Source organism: Papilio polytes, unplaced genomic scaffold, assembly GCF_000836215.1.
Source record: "Papilio polytes unplaced genomic scaffold, Ppol_1.0 DF822067.1, whole genome shotgun sequence".
NCBI classification, from domain to species: Eukaryota; Metazoa; Arthropoda; class Insecta; order Lepidoptera; family Papilionidae; genus Papilio; species Papilio polytes.
The window spans coordinates 4004765-4025463 of record NW_013527137.1 but is presented as its reverse complement, the minus strand read 5'-3'; the positions used below and the strand labels follow the sequence as shown (position 1 = coordinate 4025463).

Below are 20699 nucleotides of genomic sequence, written 5' to 3'. Positions count from 1 at the left end.
TGTGAGACATGAACAGTTTTCATTGTGTTTACTTTAGTAGTTTTTTATTTATTATTAAAACGACGAATTCATGATATTGATATACACATTATAACTACGTTAGTCTAATCACTTAGTAATAAAAAATAATACAGTAAAACTTGTTGAAGATAGGGTGAAATATATTATCCAAGCGCGACTTTCTGCCCCGCCCAGTCCGGTCCTGAATCGTATTTTAAATCCTTCTTATCTTTTTGGTCCATGTGTAGTGACAGAGCGGCCCGTAGCTACTTACTGTTACGGGTGCAGCCGTATATCACTTAGGTCTTTTATGGACGATTTATAATTTTTCTTTTACCTGCGATTACTGTTTTACTCAGTATCATTAAATGATCGCTAAACGATTCTCAGAACCTGTACAAATAATCCACACTAAGGCGTTCAATAAAGCTAAGCATATTACGTGGCACAGTATTGTAATTACATTTAAAATAACCTTGTAGTCAGGTGATTATTATTTACCGATGCTTGAAATCTAAGACAATTGTTCCTATGCCATTATGCTAAGAACCCAAGGAGTGCTGAAGCAATGGTCATTGAATTATCGCTTTCCTAACTCCTGATGCATTTCTACGCTCTACGACGGTGCCTCTAGTTTTGTGAAACAGAAATGCTTAAATGCATTTTACACACAAAGCGGCAAAAATAATGAACCAGACTGCACGAACGTTGAGTAAATTAAAACTAATGGAGCACTTAATTTCTCAAGAGGATAAAGCTTCGCACCAACTCTGAATTTTATTCAACAGATTTTATTGCGCTGCAGGTTAACGTTAACTTTAGTTTGGGACTAATTTTCACATAATGAAAGTAGTAACCAAACTGTTGCGAACTAAATAATATAACGAGAATAAAATGCTATTCATGGCAACACGCAAGTTATGAGGGTTTAGCATAATACAGTCCGTTTACTAATAGGAAAAAGTTTACTCTAGATCTAGATCCACTATTACATAACGAGTGAGGCACTAAAACATTCCAATCTTTTTATTCCTTTATAACCTTTATTGGATTAATAGATAATTCGGCCACCATGAATTTAATACGCCGTTACTTTTCGTATTAAGTTCATAATTGAAATATACTTTACAATTGTTGTACAAAGCCAGAATATATTTTAAAAACAGTACAACTTTTGCACCCAGTAAAAGTATTCTATGGTAAATTCCTTTACTACGTTTAGGAAAATTGACTTTGCAAAACATAGAATTTATTCCGACAAAATTATCGCAAAATGTTTATATAATTTGATGCGTTAAACAAATTACAATCTTTGCAATCTGACGTCTACTGTCAATGTCACGCGTACGACGTACAATTTCCTTGTCCTAAAATACGAAACAACTTGAAAGCGGGTAGCATTGCTGTTGTATTACCTTTTGATGATTGTTATTGACCTTGTGGAAGTCGTCAGGACAAGTTGTCCAGTGTATTTTTGTGTTGTTAGTGCGACGGTACAAAGAAATATAGTTCATAGTTGAACACAAGTGGGACAAGCGGAGGAAATCCTGAATGTAAGTTTACTATAGTATTACCCCTACTTCTTTCGCTTACGTATTTATAAGCTAAAATTGATTAGTAATTTATGACGCATATTAGAGTTTCCTTCCTAGTTTGGTCTAAAAGGCTTAAAACTTACATTAACCGAAGCTAAAACGCAACTTAGTCATTCAAGAATGTATATGATATATGTTTTACATTACATAGCTATTGGTTCACAAAACTTTACTACGTATGTATTTCAATGTACGAATTATATGAATTAATTTTGTATAAAAAACAATTAGGAACCTTATACATTTAAGTTAACCATTCAATAACTCTTACCATTTTGTTATTCAAGTTTTTGATTATGACCATTGAATTATAATGGAGTAACACTTTAATTAAACAATAATCATAACCTTGTATGTGTTGAAATGGTTTATTCTTATATTTTAGAGTTCATTTTCCTTAGATGTACTATGACATTGTATATTTCTATCCTCAATCATCTAAAGTGGTACATCCCGTTATTTGTTAAAATGTAATAACAATTTAGTATGGCAAGAGGTTATCATTGAAATGTTTATAGATATAAACTGCTACCAATTCTTTTTATATTATGTTATTATTTACATAACAGAATACTTAGAATTATTGAATCAATTTACAATCGGAGGTTGGCTAAAATTTTAATTTAATGTTGAGTTTAAGTGTGGCTTTATCACTTAAGATGTTACATTTTTAAATACTGCTTTAGTATGTGATGAGTAGTGTTGTTGGGTAACTAATTGCTTGTTCACCACCTGGTTCTATTAAAACATCACATAGTCCATGTTGAAAACAATCTAAAAGGAAGGAAATGTGCATATTATTAACTTATAGCTTAAATGGTTTAATTGATTTTTAATGCTAGAGTATTGAACTTTATATTCTCCTTAGTAGTAGTAGTAGCTGTAGGGGCTACGGTTTCCGCAAATCCATGACTGGCGCGTATTTTGGGTAATAATAGGATATAGATTACTCCATCCAACCCAGCTGTCCGCAGAACCCCAGCAAACCCTTTATATTGCTGGTGATCTCTGGGAATGATCTCAGCGAACCAAGATACCTAACCCTGTATTCAGTCACTGCTGGGCAGTGTTGTATGTTGTAATGCGGTTTAAATCTATACTTCTATACTATTATAATAAAGCATAAACACACACTTCTTTGTTGCCTAATATGTCAGCAATCACAGCATATTTTCTAATAACTCTTTTTTTTAATACAAGCCCTACACCTATGTCACACTTTAAGATATATATTTTCACGCCGTTAAACTTAGGGGTAAATATTCTGGATAAAAACCCTAATGTGGGAAAGAGACCATAAGTTGTTGCCAACATCATGTCATGTCATTTTGACATTTGCAATTGATAATTTGACAAATGTGAACAATAGAATTATTTTTTATAATTGTATGCGGATGAAGTCGCATGGGAACAGCTAGTTCTATATGTTCTTCTTATTTTTAAGCACCTTATTGAATTTGAGACATGTGTGTAATGTATTACTCATATCATAGAGTAACTAATTTATTTTTAAAGTTCAGTAGAATCATTATTTTGATCTATAGAGTTGCTATGGCCATGGAATTGACCTTTGATTGCAATCTTAATACATTTACTACTACTATTAAAAACCAGGTTCTAATATGGTTTTAGTATATAAATTTCTAATTATGTGTGTTTGTAAAAGAATGAGCAAAAGATAATTGTGCCAATTGCTTTATGGTAATAATACAATAAATCTGGTTTACTATGAGTTTATACTACCAAACTATAGTACTTTCCTAAATTGTTTCAAAGAGAAATGAGGATATTATATTTTTTTATAAATATCATAAGTAATATTGAAAAGTAAACTATGTTTAAAAAAATTCTATACAAGGATGATTTATACACCGTTTCATTTTACCAAAAACTATTATACAACAGAGCTCATATAAAACTGTCATAATAAAACCCCTATTCGTTACGTAAATGTTCGATCAATTATCTTTTCATGAGCATTTATTGGCCAAACATTGAATACCAACACACATATTAACTCAAATATGGGTCTCGGTACCAACTAACATTAACTTGATATATTCTCTAAAGGCCCATTCATCCTAAAAAGTTTCGTCATGCGTGAACAGTTCGCCATAAAGACGTCTCGCTATGTGAGAAATAACTTCCTTTAGAGTAATCCGAAAGCCCAGTGGGCTACCGAGAACAATTATGGCGGCTAGCCAGCTTCGGCTTGTATCAAATGAGATAACGTACCACGTATTGATAAAATCAACAAATACCGTCACTAAAATTAGGTATTAAGAAGTTCATTTAAAAATGTGGTATTACTTGAAAATCACATGTTAGCCTAATTGTTTGGGGTACGGACTACCTATCTCGCGGTCGAGGGTTTGAATCCCTTTCGACTATTGTCGTCAACCATATCCTAGTACAGCTTATTTGGTACGGTTAATATTTCTTATATTTGTAAATTAACAAAAAATCAACTAATATTTTTTTTATATTTTTTTCTTCTAGGCGCGTATTTTAAATCGTAGTACATAAAATAATGGTTATTATAGATGTTATTCCTAATTCATCTCCGTAAGATGAATTATAGTTACTACAACTACGTGCGAATTAATTACATCTAATTATGAGGAATACTACAACACAAGAATGGTGCTATCATTATGCAAATATAAATACGTTTTATGGAAGTTTTCTGTACATATAAGACAATTATGATCAGCAACCATTTATGACGTCTATCGCAATCATACTCTGTTTCAATGTTCTCAATGAAGTTCTTGAGATCCGTTCAAGGTTATTTACATAAAAAGAACTAAAAATAACTAGATTCTCACGGTAAACACAAATCGCTGTACGGCTCTAATTCTTACAAGGCGCAAAAAAAAACATTCTATGTTAAAGTGTTATTGAAAATGGGGTATCGAATTTCTGTTCAAACCTTAAACAATTTTATACGAATTTGATATCATTGTTTTCTTAACAAAAGAGTTACTGGAGCTTTAGAACAATACTTATAAATTACCAAATATTTTGATAACAGCCAGTTTTCAGTTAAACCAAAAACGAACGAAAACTATTCGAATCTAACCTTGTTCAAAACTGCTTGTTTACTTTAATGCAGACTTAGTCACCTGTTAAAACACCTATACGTTTTCAAGCCATTCGCGATCTCCAATTCACATATATAACAGATAATCTAAAAATATTGCCACCCCTCGATACTGCCGATTATGTTTTGGCTGCGGTCCAAAACATGGGTACAGCGCCACTTTATCGCATTAGGACAAATTCAATCAGTTCTCGCTTCACTTAATACGTTCGCTTAGTTTGGACGCCTCCGAAGATTTACTCTTGCACTAAGTCAAGATAAGTCTGCTTGATTGTTGATATAGAGACCCTATTCCCCAAACTCCTATTTGAATGAACATTTATCCTTACATTGTTTAGCAAGAATCTCTTTTATTGTTCCTTTACAGCGTTGGAAAGGTATAACGGCTTCATATTAATATGTTTTAGGGCCTGTACCACCACTGGCTGACAAGTTTAAAAATGATGTCACAGTCAGATAAGGGAACAAAATCGTATATTTCTATCACATATTTTACACGTGGGGTTGTTGTCGGACAGTTTACAATTTGGTGGGACAGGGCCTTAATATCCAAAATTAATATTCACTACTTTTCGAAGCTTGCCGTAAGCATCATCAATTGATCGTTAGTTATCAGACTTTAAAACGAAGAAATCGAGTCTTTACAAATTTCGCTGGAGTTGCATAAAATACTTCTGTTCATTATGTTACTCGTTATTATACTTCTGTTCATTAGGATCTCGATTAAATTTGGCATACATGTACGAGTAGAGGATAGTCTGGAAGAACACATAGGCTCTTTTGTTTTTAATTCTACGCGTACAGAGTCGCGGGCGAAAACTAGCGTTTTATAATACGTACGAAATATTGACAAACAAAAGATAACGTTCGGAACACATAACTATTCGTACGACGAACTGAATGTATGATCTCATATACGTTTTACCCGACCTTATCTCTCGTATGAACAAATAACTTCCATAGTTCCTCTGTATCAACATAGTCTATTTAACAAGTTTAGTGCGCAATTCCACACATCTCTATTAATCAATATTGATTATTTTTGTGGTTCATGTTTATATGTTTTGCTTAAATTATTTCTTCAATTTTATCTTATCTTGTACGCAAGTCGACCTTACTCTATTAATTTCTTAGAATTTTAAGTGGGAATTTTTTAAATATTGGGTATTTATTTAAATGTTTGGGTTAGGCGGTTTACCGTATTTATAGTGATGATAATAATCGCTACTAGTAACTGATGATTGTGAAAATTGCGCGTTTTTTTAATTAAAAAATCTTATAATTAACTAATTTCTGTATTGTCTGTTACCATTTAAAGTCAACAATAAATTATAAAAAAATAGTTGACTAAACTACTACAGTACTAAAAAAAAACATTCAAACGTAACGTAATACAAAATCAATATCTTCGAGTCTCCAAGTAGGAAATGTGGTATCAGGATTCTTGCTTTGCTACATAAAGAACATTCCAGATTTCTTTGTGAAAAGTAGTCAGGAATTGTGAAGAAAAATAAAAATTCCATGTACTGCCGGGATGTGACTGCAAATCTGCGGAAATGTGCAAGATTTCGCCATTGGAATATTTTTATATAGTGTCTCTGCACCACCTACCAGTAGAGCTGTTCGATCAATATCGATATATTAACATCGGGAAGATCCTGTATTTCTAATTGTATACGCTTACTGCGTTTACATCACGTTATGAAGGTACAGTTTTTTAATTATTCCCAACCGTCGACCCGCTCTGTACCCACGTGAGGATAAAAGTTTCATCCGTCCCAACTTTTAGTCTTACTATCACCAATATCATAAGGTTAGAGATGGAACTGCTATGAAATAAAATAAGTTCCAACCGTCCCCTCGTCGCAAAAGGTGGGACGAATAAAAACTTTTTTTTTTTCATCCGTCTCTACGTGGGGACAGATCGGGGTGACAGTTGGGAATAATCTCAATTTCTTTGTTTAAATAGGCAAATATTCGTTGTTTGACATTGTCTTCCGTTTCGAATAAAACAAATTATTTGTAACGAGGTCCTTTAACATTCACAATGTGTTAAATCATTCACGCACTCGACATAGGTTCGGTGCATATTTAGTACAGCGTTAAATATCGATGCATTTCCAACCAAGCTCCGGTTTATTGGACAACACTAGCGCCAATGCGAAAACACGGTGGGGATTTCCGTCGTTATAAATCCCGGCACGCGACATCCTCACTTTACACGCGCCACATCCCGGCAAACCGTGAATTTCTGCAGTGAAAAGCCGACTGTGATACACGGCTCCCGGTGTTTTAAAGTACCGTAACATTACGACTGTTTGCGACGTTCCCAGCATTAGTTAGTTTAGTCTATTACCCAGCTATTGTTTGAGCCGCATATTGCCTTTTGTATCGAAAAAATGGAATTAAACCTCACACAATTTTTATTTTGCTTTTCACGTTACCAATTCGTCAGAATTATTAGCACCGGAAGTTAAAACAACTTTATACATAATTTACATAGATAACAGGAAACTATTAAAATCATTTAGGTATTATGCTAATAATGATCACCATGAATATCTACATTGGAAGTGTGATAAGTGTAGGTAGAAATGAAATAATTAAACTTGGAGTTACCATATGTGACGCCATCTTATCCACGGAACAACGGTTGCTGTTATATTGTTTCATTCGCCGTGGGTGTATCTCAAAGCACGGCTTCTTTTAGAAAGAACTTATGATTGAGCGAAGTGTAAGTCGTTTGGGAAATCGAATGAAACTTTTATATCCAAAATAAATCAATAGGTAAGATAGTAGAATAGACATAGAGAGTCGATTCGCTATATAAAGCCAATAGACAATGAACGTCGTCATCGGAGGGTTATAGCCGTTCACAAGTGAAGTATGGCGGTGACAGTGTAACCGTTAAAGCGGCCGTTACCGACCGAGTGATGAACGAGCCACTAAGTGTCTCCGCGCCGCTGTCACTTCACGTGGAGCAAAAAGATAAAAAGCATTCCGAAATACGATTCACAAGTGGGCCCGAGAAATGGATAGAGAATCGCCGAGCGCGGCTTTATGCCCGGCAATATATCTCTCGTATCTCTATCCAATTTCTGCTCTATGGCGTGTAATATCCCACAGCGATCCTTTTAATTTTTGCCTCGGCCTTTAATTTCAGACCATTAATTCCAGTCTTATAACCGTATATTTGCTGGGAAAGATTTTTTTGTAATCCCCGAGGGATAAGAAAGTATCTTTGTGCTTTGTGATTCTATGTTCGTACCATCTAATTACTCCTTTGGATAGGGTACCCATTTCGTTGTATGTGTGCGATTTTATTAACTTATATTAAAGATAAATTATTTACAAGAGCTGATAGAATTTTTTTTATTAGTTTCTCTTGAAAAATATTTTCCACTGATATTTAGTTTCTGAAGTGTACTTTAAAAATAATGTAGCGTTTCGCTGTAAGAAGCAGAGATGGCTATTTGTCTGGTCGCGTCGCACTACAAAACGACGTAATAATGTGCGGCAGCTTAACTTGCCAACATTTTGCCAAGAGAGCGATTTAAAACTTGACCGTCCCCGATGTCGCTACTTTGCCGAGCAGCTTCAAATTAATCTAACTTGCTCGCCATCGACCGCTCATGAATTTTGTTTTGTACTGTGTGTCTTGTGAATTTGTCACTACTAGAATGTTTGTTGCTCTTGTGACGTCAATTTACTTCGCGTATCGTATTTGTTAATTTTCTTTGATAGCTTTCAAACAATTATTAACTTTATTCCTTCTTGCTGAAAATTATCTGTGTTAGTAGATTTCTCAGAGATATAAATCAATTTCTTATTTTCTACATTCCAAAATAACCTAACTTTCTGGCCGAATTTTATCCGAATTGTTTCTAAAGGGGATTGTCATAATGAGGCATTAAATGAAGGACTAATTGCAAATTATCGTGCGTCGAATATCCTAAAGTTGGGAGTGAATTGCGTGACTTGGTCACCCCGAGCCCGGCGTCTGACCTTTGCCATTCCAACGCGCCCCTGTCTCCCCAGCTAAACCCGCCTTGATAATTTGATTTACTTACAATCGACATCATTTACCTTGATTTAATGAAACTTTATACTTTCTGTAATAAAGTATGAGTTTTGTTATTTTGTAATTTCTAATGTAGTATTCGTCCGCGTGAAATTAAAAAAAAAAACAAGCCTATGTGTTCTTCCAGACTATTATCTACATCTGTACCAAATTTCATCAAAATCTTTTCAGTCATTTAGGCTACAAACTCTAACAAACATTCATCCAACCATCTAAACTTTTGCATTTATAATATTAGTAAGGTAATGAAAAGTACGTATGCTTAAAAAAAATCTCAGTGATTAATTACATCATCGTCGTATATTAATTACACTCGGGCCTCTGTTATCTTGTAGTTCATGTTCTTTTTCTATGCACAATGTTAACGCGGTCATCGCTCCAAATAAAGTAGAAGCTTTGCTATGTTCGAGTATGACGAGCGACTCTTGAGATTTTGATAACCAGGCGACGATAGCAAACCACCGAGTACTTCTAAAAACCGTGATGTGTTTTTTATATGAAGAATTATAAATTCTATTTACTCTTATTTATTGTCCAAAAACGACTTAAATTTAACCTGAATATAATCTTGCTTTCTAACTTTAATGCATAACACATGGTAAGTTAATTTGTAGTTAACTACTGCTAAGACTTCAAAGCATAGCCAACTCGTTTCGTAACTATGAAACATACAAGAGCATAATAGACTTAATTCCTTTACTAACTTCACGGGGGTGTAAGTCTGTTAGCGGCTTTGATTCTGGAACGTGAGCCGTGTAAACGAGCAACGGTATGTAACGTTGCATTTCAGTTTTCAATAAAGGGTAACACAAGTTACGGCATAAGCCCCTGTACGTTTACTCACCTGGCGCAGTAGTTGGTAACGAGGTTATATGAAACAGTTTGGGGCGAAATTGCTCTGGGAATGTACTCGGGTGTCATAAAGTTTGGACGGAACGTCGGACAAGCGGCACCTGTTCTCAGCTTCCTATTATATTACGTGCCGGCGAGTTATTAAGTGCACGGTGCGACATTGTTGGCCTTATGCCGTGTTGATTTCGCACAGATATTTTCCCTGTTTCCTTTGTGTCTGACCATGTCATTGTGTGGATTAATCTAAATTGTTTATGAACGTTGTATTTGTATGTTGTCGTTGCGGTTTTTAATCTTATTTGTTTCGTTTACAAACAAGGTACATATTGTGATTACTTTTTTTTAATATGGCTTTATGTATGATTTCAGTTTGCAATGGATTGGAGGACAGGTCTACTGGCGCTATGTTTGGTGTTTTACGCTGATGCTTTTTCCAGTAAGTATAAGGAATACACATGCCAGTAAAATAGTTGCTTATTGTTTACCTTGCATGCTAGTCACTGGCACTAGTTATATTTATTGGGACGATATCTGCATTAGCATTTTTATCTAAATGTAACGAGACGTATAGGATATTGACATGAAACTAAATTCAAATTCCGCGCTAGGGCTCATTTCTTATGGATTCTAAACAAATTTCTATTAATCTATACCTACCATCCAAAAAATATACATATCTGTAATAAAAAATGACTTTCGTTGAGATGAAAAAAGACCATTGGAAACGCATCTCTTCGTGTTTTACTATGCCCTAGATCCCCTTACATACAGCTTTCCATTACCTAATGCACACATAAACCTTTCCCAGCCACCGAAGTATAACAAAACAATGAGTTATGATCAGACCTTACGGCTCGCTTTTTACTCCACTTTATTGCATCTAAAGTCACAAGTGCTATAAAATTTTCTCATACTTGGCTGTTACATCGATCTAAAAAAACCACGAGTAGACGAGGAGGAACTTTATACCGAAAGATGAGATAGCCAAGATTTCCATTTAAGGCACATGTACTTTTATGAAATTTTAATTCCTTTAATGTATTTAAATGCATGTTTATTTTTCAACTAAATATATTAACCATCAAATACTTTTACACTTAGACAGAATCTAAAAAAAAAAATTGCCTTAGTATCTGGTACTAAGGCAATTTTTTTTTTTCAAAATCTCGAAAGTTTACTATAAAATTGTGTTGCTCCATTTTGAAGAATATCTGTGTTAAAAACTTCTTTATTTATATAGAAAGTTTAATATCAGTTCCCGTGCCCGTTACAACAAAACGCCGAATGGAACATACTCAAACTTCCCCCAAAGCCCATACTTCATTTCCATTTTATCATGCCGTTTTCTTTTGTATAAGTTTTTTTCTGCTTATAAGTTTGTTTGTTATTGTAAGACTGGAATGCGTAACAATAAACCGGGGAATGTAGCGCATATTATAACTTCGAAGCGTAAAGGATGGGAAAACAATTCAGTGGTGAAAAGTTTCTCGCCTTCTTCGCGTTATATTACATTCGGTATTGACTCTCGAGGGCCATGGTGAACCGAATCTAAGTACATAACCTTGTATATTCAAATGACCCTTTTCCCCTTACGAGCGAATTCTTTACCCGGTCACGATTTTGGGTTATAAAAAAAGGGCACAATTCCCGAAGTAACATGAATAAAATTTATTCATAGAATGTGCGCGCTTACATTTCCTAACACCTTATTATATCAATAACTGGCCCTTTCTATGGCCCCGTGTCGTATAACTATTTGTTTGAGGTAGTCGATTTGCAATGCATTTTTACATACCAAAAAGTATTTTATAGTCGAAAGATATCTAGTAAACGACCTTTCTTTTGCGCGACTTCTTGGTAATACATATTTTTTTTTTTACAGAATACGGAAGGACGTGTAAAGACATAGGATGTCTGAACAGCGAGGTATGCGTGTTGGCGGAGGATCCCTGCACATTCGGCCACACCAGCGACTGCGGCACTTATCCAACTTGCAAGAAGAAGTCTAAAGTAGAAGGTACCTCGCCTTTATCTTAAACGTCGCGTTTTATTATTCTCTTTAAAGGTATTATTTCATAACGAAAACAGAATTATGTATTTTTGCTACCGAGTAGGCAAACCGGACAAAAACGGAGTTATGCCAGTACCGTGCAAACCGGAAATCCGCAATCAGAGTCGACCGCTTTAGTCCGAGGATGCTGCTTTATTATTTTAATCTTATGATCCGAGGTCAAAGGTTTAATACTAAACTCTGTTTATTATGAGCGAAAAACATCGTTATTTAAAATTCATATATCCCTAAAAAACGCTATTGGTACTTCATACGATCATTATGTCACCATAATGTTCTCTTTTCAGGTTCCCATTCGGAACCTGTTCAGCCTTCGGTTCCAAAACCGGCGCCCCACACACCCACAAGCGACTTCGACTCCCCACCTCATTATCCTGCGCCAGCGCCGCCTTCGCCAAATATGGGGGGCAATACACACGGAGGAAGCTCTCCTTATGGCGGTAATTCGCCGTATGGTGGCAACTCACCTTATGGCGGAAACTCCCACACCGGGGGCGGTTCCCCTTATGGTGGTAGCTCTCCCTATGGCGGTAATTCGCCTTACGGTGGGAATTCTCCGTATGGCGGCTCAACAGGCGGACACTCTCCTTACGGAGGCAATTCCCCATACGGAGGTAGTTCACCATACGGAGGAACAGCGAACCGCGGTGGAAACAACCCATACGGAGGAGGCTCCAATCCATCGGGAACAAAGAGTCCATTAGATAACATCTTTAATACACTAAACAACTTCGCCAACGGCGGAGGCACGGGAACTGGAGCCGGCGGTGCAGGGTTATCCAACATCTTCGGGAACATACTTGGGAATTTATCGAAGAACGGAGGTTTGACTGGATTCCTAAACACTAGGCCTTTAATGGAAAACCCTAATTATGCGTCGCACAGTTCTAATTCGAGGAGTGCTAACCCCCAAAATTATCCATCAGCCCAGCCCGCGTACCAAGCGCCAAGTCAGAACAGGAATTATGGTCAAAGTAATGCTCGGTACAACGCGGCCACTACGAGACGACCGGCGACCTATGGCTGGAACTTCGGGTAAATACAACCCTAGTTGCAACGCCTTTATGGATGTTTACTTCAGCTTTGCATGAATACTCTTTAACAACTAATGCAAATTTTATACTCAACAGTTCGCAATATGTCATCGAACTGGACACTTTTTTTAAATCACTGTAATTTTAAGTTCAACCAACACTGATCTCTAAAAATGAGTAGGTCTTTGCTCGGATTTTTTTTTTTTCATAAAAACGCCTGTTGATGTTCCTGGCTAAATTCTTTATTTATTGTGAAAGTCAAATAGCCAAAAACACCACGGATTTTCAGCCTGTCCATTTATAGAGGTCAGTGTAAACCATGCTTTAATTTTAAGTTTCTTATTTTATAATTTTGTAACAAATAACAACTAAAATGCAATTTTCAAGAGCTTTATAACGAATCTCCTGTAGATTTTCAATTAGATTGGTTAAGGGCATTTTTTAATACTAAGCTGAATTTAACTATGTTTACTTCTCTTTTAACTGCATATTTATAGATTTAGCTACTATGAAAAGGTTTTTTTCTTAATCCAGTAAACACTCATGTAACACCAAAGATTTTTTTTACTTATAAAACTTCCTTATTGAAGAATTTATTACAATTATTAAAAAGGATTTTAAATTAACATTTTTCGCAATATGTAAAAAATGCAATTCATAAAACGCTTATTTTATTTTGTGAACACTTTTAAATTGCATTTAAAAAACGAAATATTAGTTTACATTTATCATTGCTTAAAAAATTAAAAGCACAGAAACCAAGCTTGTCAAATGGATCTGAACACTGAATTTTAATGTAAATAATTTTTTATATAAAAATAAAAAACATATTTACTGTAGATATCGTAGACAAACCAGTGCACTCTTCGGGAATTTTCCACTTGGTTAAATAAAAAAAAATAAGAATTTGCTAATAAATTTATTTTAGGAAATGTAAGAACAATAAATTGTAAACTATACAAAATTAAGATATTTACAAAAAACGGAATGCATTTAATAATTTTCTATGACTCCGATTCTTCGGAATGCATAATTTTATTTTTACTTGATATTAGATAAATGTCAAATACTCAGCTATTGCAAATAACTTTTTCTAAAAAAACTCAACTAATCAATTTCAATGTTTTTGACCGTAATCTATACTAATATTATAAAGAGGAAAGATTTGTATTTTTGTATATATCCAAATAACTCGAAAACTACTGGGTCGATTTCAAATAATCTCACCATTTAGAAGTTACGTTATCAGTGAGTAACATAGGCTATATTTTTTTAATTTCACGCCAACTAAAAGCCATAGCTAGTTTTATATGTCAATAGTTAAGAGTTACTATTTTAGATTTTTTTTAATAACATAAGTGTCATTTTAATTCTTCGCATATTATATTTATTTCAGTGTGGCTTTGTTGACATTCGTGATACATCAGTACTACAGTGTGCTACTCAACTAATTTATGTAGAAAAATATATTTTTTTAAATATAATGTGATATATTCAAATGCCTTGTGATTAATTGTTGCCGTCAGTAAAAGTTTATGTATATGTTGTGAAATTAACATTAAAGTTTTATTTTATTCGAGTCCTTGTTTATTTAAACATCACCTTTTCTTACTCAATATTTTTTAGTCTTTTAGGAATTAACCTGTTTTGATTATCTAACTTACATTTCCACCATCATTCATCAGGTGTTTGTGTCAGTTTGATTATTGATATATGTAAATGAAATTGGTAAATGACTTTTACTGCTCAATACGATTCCAAGTAGACTAGAAAAATAAAAAAGAAGATTGTCACAATATAATTTACTATTTATCTATTACTTGTAAAAAGTAAAAAAGTCTAAAAAGGTCAATATGTACTTGTCTTTTCTTTAGGAGGTAGGATTAAATTACTTCTATTATTCTCAGTACCAAATTCTACATCACCACTACAACCTTAAATATCACTAGGACCCAAATCTATGAATACCCTCCCTTTTAAAAAAAAAAATCCTAGACATTATTGTTTCACAGTTTCAATTTTTTCTTTCGTATCCTCTATTTTCTTGTGTTTTCCAATCTTATGTACTTGGTTAAGTAATATACCAAGTATTAGGAACGCGAACCAAACGCCGTACCAATAATGGTATACAGAGGAATAATAAATCCAAATGCGATCAAATGTTAATAACAAAAATGCAGCGGCCTGATAAGATTCTGAATGAGATCGTAAGAACCACATTATGAAGCCGATAACTTTCTTTTTCTGAAACAAGAGAAAACTTTTTTACATATTTCAGTTACATCAATTTTTAAAGAAATATATCATTTTGCTTTTTACACCACACATGACAAAAGGTCTTCAGAGATTCTAATTACTTGCAATATAAAATCACACACATCAAAGCAAAAAAAATATAAGCAAAATTCAATTATAACATGAATATTAGAGGAAATATAACTTACCATTCCTGTAGAATCTTTGTAATAAAGTTTGTAATAAATATCTTCTGCCATCAAATAAAATGGACAGAAATAAATGCAAAAGAAGTAACCAGCATGGTAGCCATGCCAAATCACAGACACAAATAAAGCTGCATGGATCCTAAAAAAAAATAAAAGTCAATTATTAATAAAGGTTTAACCATGACTTCGTTTTATAGAAATAAAAGAACCTATGTTTGATAATACACTATGTTCCACATTTGAGGCAAATTTCAACGAGATTTATTAAGCTGTTTATGTATCTTGGAGATAAATAAAAAAAACATCCATCCAACCAAGGTTGAAATCTGGCAACTTACTTGAGTGGTTTTACAGGAAACCTCTTGTAGACAACCATAGCCACCCAGTACTGCACAGCTTTATTCCAGACTTTCATAGAGTCCCGTAGAGTAACTACGGTTTCACAACCCCACACATCCATTGATTCTACAGTGTTGAAATCATATTGAGCTGATTTTGCTTCCAACTCATTCCTGTTATCAAATAATATACCTTGTACACTAGGGCAGAACAGTTGGACAGTAGCAAAGACCAAACACAGATTGTATGGACTCTTTGGCGTCAGCGATTATTTAGATTATATACTGTCCAATTGGACTGGCTAAGAGTAACCCAACTATAATTGTATTTATAACACAAAAAGCAAATTTACTAGAGTACTGCATTTTGCTTTAATAAGCGGAAAATTTAACCCATATTAATTTTAAAATAATCCTTTCAGTCAAATACTTACATTGCTTTAAGCTTCAAATACCCTACAGTTGGTCCATGACCAGTTCTATTCCTCCCTTGTATAGGATAAGCTCCTAAACCAGCTGACGTGCACACACTCTCAGCTAAAGTCATGCCAGAATAAACTCTCTGTCTAAATGCAGCAAACAATGCCCAGGGATACAACATTCTGTATAAGAAGTTTCTGTTGTTGTGATCTTCACTCAGAACATACTGAAAGGCAATATATAGATAGGGTATATTAGATATACCCTAAGGTAGGAAATAAGCAATTGCCACCTGAATCTGCCAAATGCCAAAATAAATACTACCCATAGATATATACTATTGAGGACATGTGGAGAAGCAAATGCACAGAAAGAGCATATTTTACTTTCCTATCCCTTCTTTTTTATATCCATATACCTTCCCACCCTTTTCTCTTAAGGAAAGAATGCATATTAAACCTCTTAAGAAAAAAAGGGACTTAATTTGAAAAGTCGTAAGTATTATGTTTATATTTGAAATAACAACTTTGAAATTGGAAATGCAAATTAAATTGAACATGAAGAAGTTGAAATAGCAAATTGTAATAAATCCATTGGTGAGGAATTAAGGTTGAAATTCGAATGACAACTACTAATATTGGTTAGTAAGCAAGATTATATGATTTCACTCACCTCTAAAGGCCAAAGGTTAGAGAGTGCTAAATATAGAGAAACATATAACGGAACTATCTTCAATGTATTGATTGTGAAACCGGTGCAGTCTACATATTTGCTAAAGGGCAGATGAAAGTAATCATCAAAAGTCCTATATCTATAGTATGGACCTAAAACAAAGTACAATTTTATACTTAATTTATTTACAATATTACAACTACTGAAACACATTAACATATAGTTATCTCTCATTTTCTTGTAAGAATGAAAGAGATCAATATATTTTTGTAAGTGTTTTGTGAAAGACTTAGTTACCTGTTAATAACCCAACATAGTTAAAAGTGTAATGAAATAAATCAGCATAACATGGATTTATTATTTCAACAAAATCATCATCTCTATCAACACCTTTAACTTGAGAATTATCATCTTGCTTCTTTGTTTTTCCAACAGTTATCCAAGATCCATTTATTTCAAATGCTACTCCAACAACTCTTAACACAATTATCATTTCTATCAAATTAGTTTGTCCCGATGACAACGGTAAACCAAATTTATCTGCTAATCGGAAGAAAAACAAATATCCAAACATCAGAAAGAATGTTGCTACATGGCAGTATCTGAAATTAAAGTATCATTAGTTTTTTTATTGCATTTCATAGCAAATAACATGCAAATATAATCTTACCTTACAGTTGCCAATTTAATAACTGTTATTCCAAGAAGTGCTGAAAATATTGGATGAATAGCATTGTAACCAGATGCAGTTACTATTAGAAGTAGTCCAATTATTGAACCAATCCATTTCTTAGCATTCACTGATCCTATACTTCTATAATATCTCCCTATAAAAACACTGAATAGTAAAAGTCCTAAATAAATTAAGTCATTTTTGTTTTTATTTATAAAAGCCAACATTTTTGATATCCCAAAGTGTGTAATAAATAAAAAAAATTATTTAGTGGTTTTGTTATGTTTCATATTTTTACAGGCCACAATTGCAACCTAACCTAACAACGTCGAATGCAACGTTTAAGCAATGCAAGATGTACACTTTATTTAAAATGTAATCAATACTTTTAAGAAATGAAACAACGAATTACTATAATTTGTCTAAATAGTGATGAATGAATGATGATTAGTTTAGTTTGACAATTCATTTGACAATTTAGTAGGGTTAGTGTTATGTCAGGTGTTAATCTTTTCGATTATCGATTTTTTTCTGTTAGAAGTTGGAATCGATGGTTTCGTAGATTTAGCATATGGATTGAGAATTCAAAAAAAAACATAGCAAAAAAATTCTCGGCGTTAGATAATTGTTTGAGAACGAAGGAGAAAAGAGAAGAATCGTTTTAGAGTACTTGCGTTTTCTGTAAAAAAATATTCAAATTAGAGTGCATGTTTTGTGTTCATTTACTCTTTGAACTACTTTGAAGAATAGGAACCGGAAATAAAAACATATTTGACAATTGACATGAGAATTGATTTTGATTTGATGTTGATTTGATATGTTGTGCGTATTTAAAAATTTAAATTACTACTTTGCTTTCAAAGAAAATGAAAATGTTTACTTCGCTTTAGTATTTTTCCAGAGCTAGTAAAATTTACTTAACTGATCATTACGATGGACTTTTACCTGCGTTACATTGATATTACAACAAATTATTACTTTCTCATAGGTGGCTTTTTCTTAAGTTATTTGATTTATAAAATAGTTTTTTCATTCGTAAGTGGTAATAATTTTATGCAAACAATATATAGCCGAGGCCGGTATGGGCATACTTGGAGAAGTATTGAATGTAACAAATCTTTGCCGTATAATATTTACGTAAGTTTAAATTAATTATTTCTTGCCTGATTAATATTTTTATGGAACGCACATTAAAAATTTTTTTTTCTAATTTCAGTGTAGTGTTTGCAGTGAACTAATGTTGCCTGTGGTTGGACTTTTTTGTGAGTGCTGCGCATTAAGTGCATGCAAAAAATGTAATAGGATTTTGGATAAAAAGTTTAGATGCAAGCAAATATCATGGCCAAGTGACAAACCATTTTATCATCATTGGGTTGATAGTAAGTTAAAGATCGTAAATTCTGAATCAAAATAATAACAGGCCATCACTTACATTTATTTAACAAAATAGGATCAATATCTTTTTAAGCTTTGTGTTAATTATAACAAATTTTATGTTTTAAACTTGCAATTTCATAAACATTCCAATTTTTGTAGTTGGCACAACAACTGGAAAAGATGAAGGCCAGAATGAGAGTTTAAAAAAGTTATTTTGCTCCTGGTGTCAAAGAACTAAAATTATTAAAGACAATTTGCTTAATGATACTGAGGTAAGTAAATAAAATGTGTCTCTAACATTAATCATGAGAACATCAGTTGGGAAAAACATAGCGCTATTATCTATGGGTATAGGAAGCATCGGACAGCATAATATTTTACATTGTATAAAACATCCTTAAAAAGTATTACTTCTTGACTTTTTTTTTAATTTCAGCAATGTGACTTTAGCAAGTACAGGAAATTAATAATTCCTCCGGCTTGTGTTCAACTGCATAGAGGAACTATAAGCAATATTAAACCACCTCCCGATGATGACTGGGAACCTCTCATTGTACTAGGTATTTAATGATTTATATTTTACCTTTATTAGTGTTTTAATAAGTGATAGGCAAGAGATAGCATAAATACTAAAAAATTCAATAGATTATATCATCAGTGATTTTTTTTATATAAAAGAGGAAATATTTTCTTTTAGCGAACCGAAAATCTGGAAGTAGTAGAAGTGATGAAGTAATATCAATATTCCGTGGTCTCCTTAATCCAATACAGGTTTGTATATATTTGGTACAATATAGGTCGGAAATAATTACAATTTTAAATTTAATTCAGAGCTACAATCAAAACAATAGTATTGTATTTGATTAGAATAACTTATTGAGGCCTAAAAAGTAAATTTTATGCATAGTTGTTAGTTTTTCTATTTAGTGATGAAAGTTCTTTATTTATATACTAGCTCTCGCCCGCGACTCCGTCCGCGTGAAATTATTATAATAAAAAAACAAAGTAGCCTATGTGTTTTTCCAGACTATTCAGGAGTTTAGGCTACAAACTTTAACAAACATCCATCCATCCATTTAAACTTTCGCATTTATTATATTGGTATGATTAGTAAATCTGTTCCGAAAACAATAAATTTATGTAAATATAGAAATAATTTCTAGAATTGTTACAAAGGAGTTATAAAAAACTGACTTAGGTTTATTTGTTTCAGGTTGTGGATATAAGTTCAATTTCTCCAGAAAAAGTCATAAAATGGCTGCCAAACAGATGTCGTTTGTTGATCGCTGGTGGCGACGGTACAGTGGCCTGGGTACTCAATGCCTTAAAACCTGCTACTCATATCAGTGTGAGTATTTCAAGAGTTTGGAAACACTTACTTGACCAACTCCTAATAGACCAATTACTATTTGACTATCCAACCTTTGGACCAACTATATGACCAACTTTGACTCAACTAAACGAAGTCCTCTTTGACGAACTTCTACTCAACCTCAGGACCAAGTCTTCTTAATCAACTGAAAATCTACAATACACTGTTTTCATTACCTCAATATAAATTCCCAATTTTTTCATCATTCCATCACGATGTTTTCCTTCATTGAATAATGTACAGTCGCGGAAACCCGCGGTGTGCCACTGAAGGAAAAAGTGTCTGTTCATTCCAACGAGACAAGGATAACTAATTACATAGCAGTGAGTAGCAAACGAAGGTTTGTTATATAAAAAGAAATTAGCCGTGTATCATTAACCGACTTTTTTTTCTTAGACTCATTAATTGCGTTGTATTGATTTTTGTTCCGCGTTTCGTTTCAAAATGTCCAAACGATTGAACACAACACCACCTGTTTATCCGACTGTACATATGAAATTCGTAAATGAAACATCGGGATTTGATCACAGGACTTGCAAATTACATTTTAAGAGAGAACAGAGATGAACTGACGGTCTTGGTTTACGCAGGCGTCAGTGGGTATTCTCCCGATGGGCACTGGCAATGATCTATCGCGAGTGCTGGGCTGGGGCGCCGGCTGCGACAC

At 33.7% G+C, this 20699-nt stretch overlaps 3 protein-coding genes across 5 annotated transcripts in view; 2 read left to right on the top strand and 1 right to left on the bottom strand.

Moving 5' to 3' along the window:
- The first annotated feature begins 1336 nt into the window (after positions 1-1336).
- LOC106107252 (keratin, type I cytoskeletal 9-like) lies at positions 1337-14315 on the top strand. 2 transcript variants are annotated; one of them, XM_013288024.1, is made up of 6 exons: positions 1337-1553; positions 10001-10067; positions 11514-11648; positions 11990-12526; positions 12629-12737; positions 14133-14315. In XM_013288024.1, the coding sequence occupies exons 2-6, from the start codon at positions 10007-10009 to the stop codon at positions 14185-14187; spliced, it is 897 nt and encodes a 298-aa protein (XP_013143478.1). In that variant the 5' UTR covers positions 1337-1553; positions 10001-10006; the 3' UTR covers positions 14188-14315. The 2 variants fall into 2 exon arrangements, with proteins under 2 accessions (XP_013143478.1, XP_013143477.1); XM_013288023.1 differs by having other exon boundaries at positions 11990-12737.
- A 402-nt stretch (positions 14316-14717) lies between these two features.
- Positions 14718-17557, bottom strand: LOC106107251 (lysophospholipid acyltransferase 7-like). 2 transcript variants are annotated; one of them, XM_013288021.1, is made up of 7 exons: positions 17281-17557; positions 16908-17212; positions 16611-16762; positions 15953-16164; positions 15519-15692; positions 15181-15319; positions 14718-14980 (listed from the first exon to the last, which is right to left on the bottom strand). In XM_013288021.1, the coding sequence occupies exons 1-7, from the start codon at positions 17508-17510 to the stop codon at positions 14735-14737; spliced, it is 1458 nt and encodes a 485-aa protein (XP_013143475.1). In that variant the 5' UTR covers positions 17511-17557; the 3' UTR covers positions 14718-14734. The 2 variants fall into 2 exon arrangements, with proteins under 2 accessions (XP_013143475.1, XP_013143476.1); XM_013288022.1 differs by having other exon boundaries at positions 17286-17378.
- Positions 17558-18070: 513 nt separating this feature from the next.
- LOC106106856 (diacylglycerol kinase epsilon) overlaps positions 18071-20699 on the top strand; it is a 6106-nt gene continuing 3477 nt past the window's right edge. The window contains exons 1-7 of the mRNA XM_013287515.1: positions 18071-18420; positions 18500-18662; positions 18820-18932; positions 19097-19220; positions 19358-19431; positions 19874-20008; positions 20623-20692. Of these exons, the coding sequence (XP_013142969.1) occupies positions 18217-18420; positions 18500-18662; positions 18820-18932; positions 19097-19220; positions 19358-19431; positions 19874-20008; positions 20623-20692 (883 nt within the window). The 5' untranslated portion in view covers positions 18071-18216. The remainder of the gene's footprint in view (positions 18421-18499; positions 18663-18819; positions 18933-19096; positions 19221-19357; positions 19432-19873; positions 20009-20622; positions 20693-20699) is intronic.

Excerpts from the sequence above, each read along its gene's own strand:
- LOC106107252 (XM_013288023.1), top strand. The coding sequence starts at position 10,007 with ATGGATTGGAGGACAGGTCTACTGGCGCTATGTTTGGTGTTTTACGCT. Across the intron at positions 10,068-11,513 it reads TTACGCTGATGCTTTTTCCA|AATACGGAAGGACGTGTAAA; the intron begins GTAAGTATAAGG and ends TTTTTTTTACAG. Across the intron at positions 12,738-14,132 it reads ACCTATGGCTGGAACTTCGG|TGTGGCTTTGTTGACATTCG; the intron begins GTAAATACAACC and ends TATTTATTTCAG.
- LOC106107251 (XM_013288021.1), bottom strand. The coding sequence starts at position 17,510 with ATGTTGGCTTTTATAAATAAAAACAAAAATGACTTAATTTATTTAGGA. Across the intron at positions 17,213-17,280 it reads ATTAAATTGGCAACTGTAAG|ATACTGCCATGTAGCAACAT; the intron begins GTAAGATTATAT and ends CTTTAATTTCAG. Across the intron at positions 15,693-15,952 it reads TATTTGAAGCTTAAAGCAAT|GAATGAGTTGGAAGCAAAAT; the intron begins GTAAGTATTTGA and ends ATTTGATAACAG.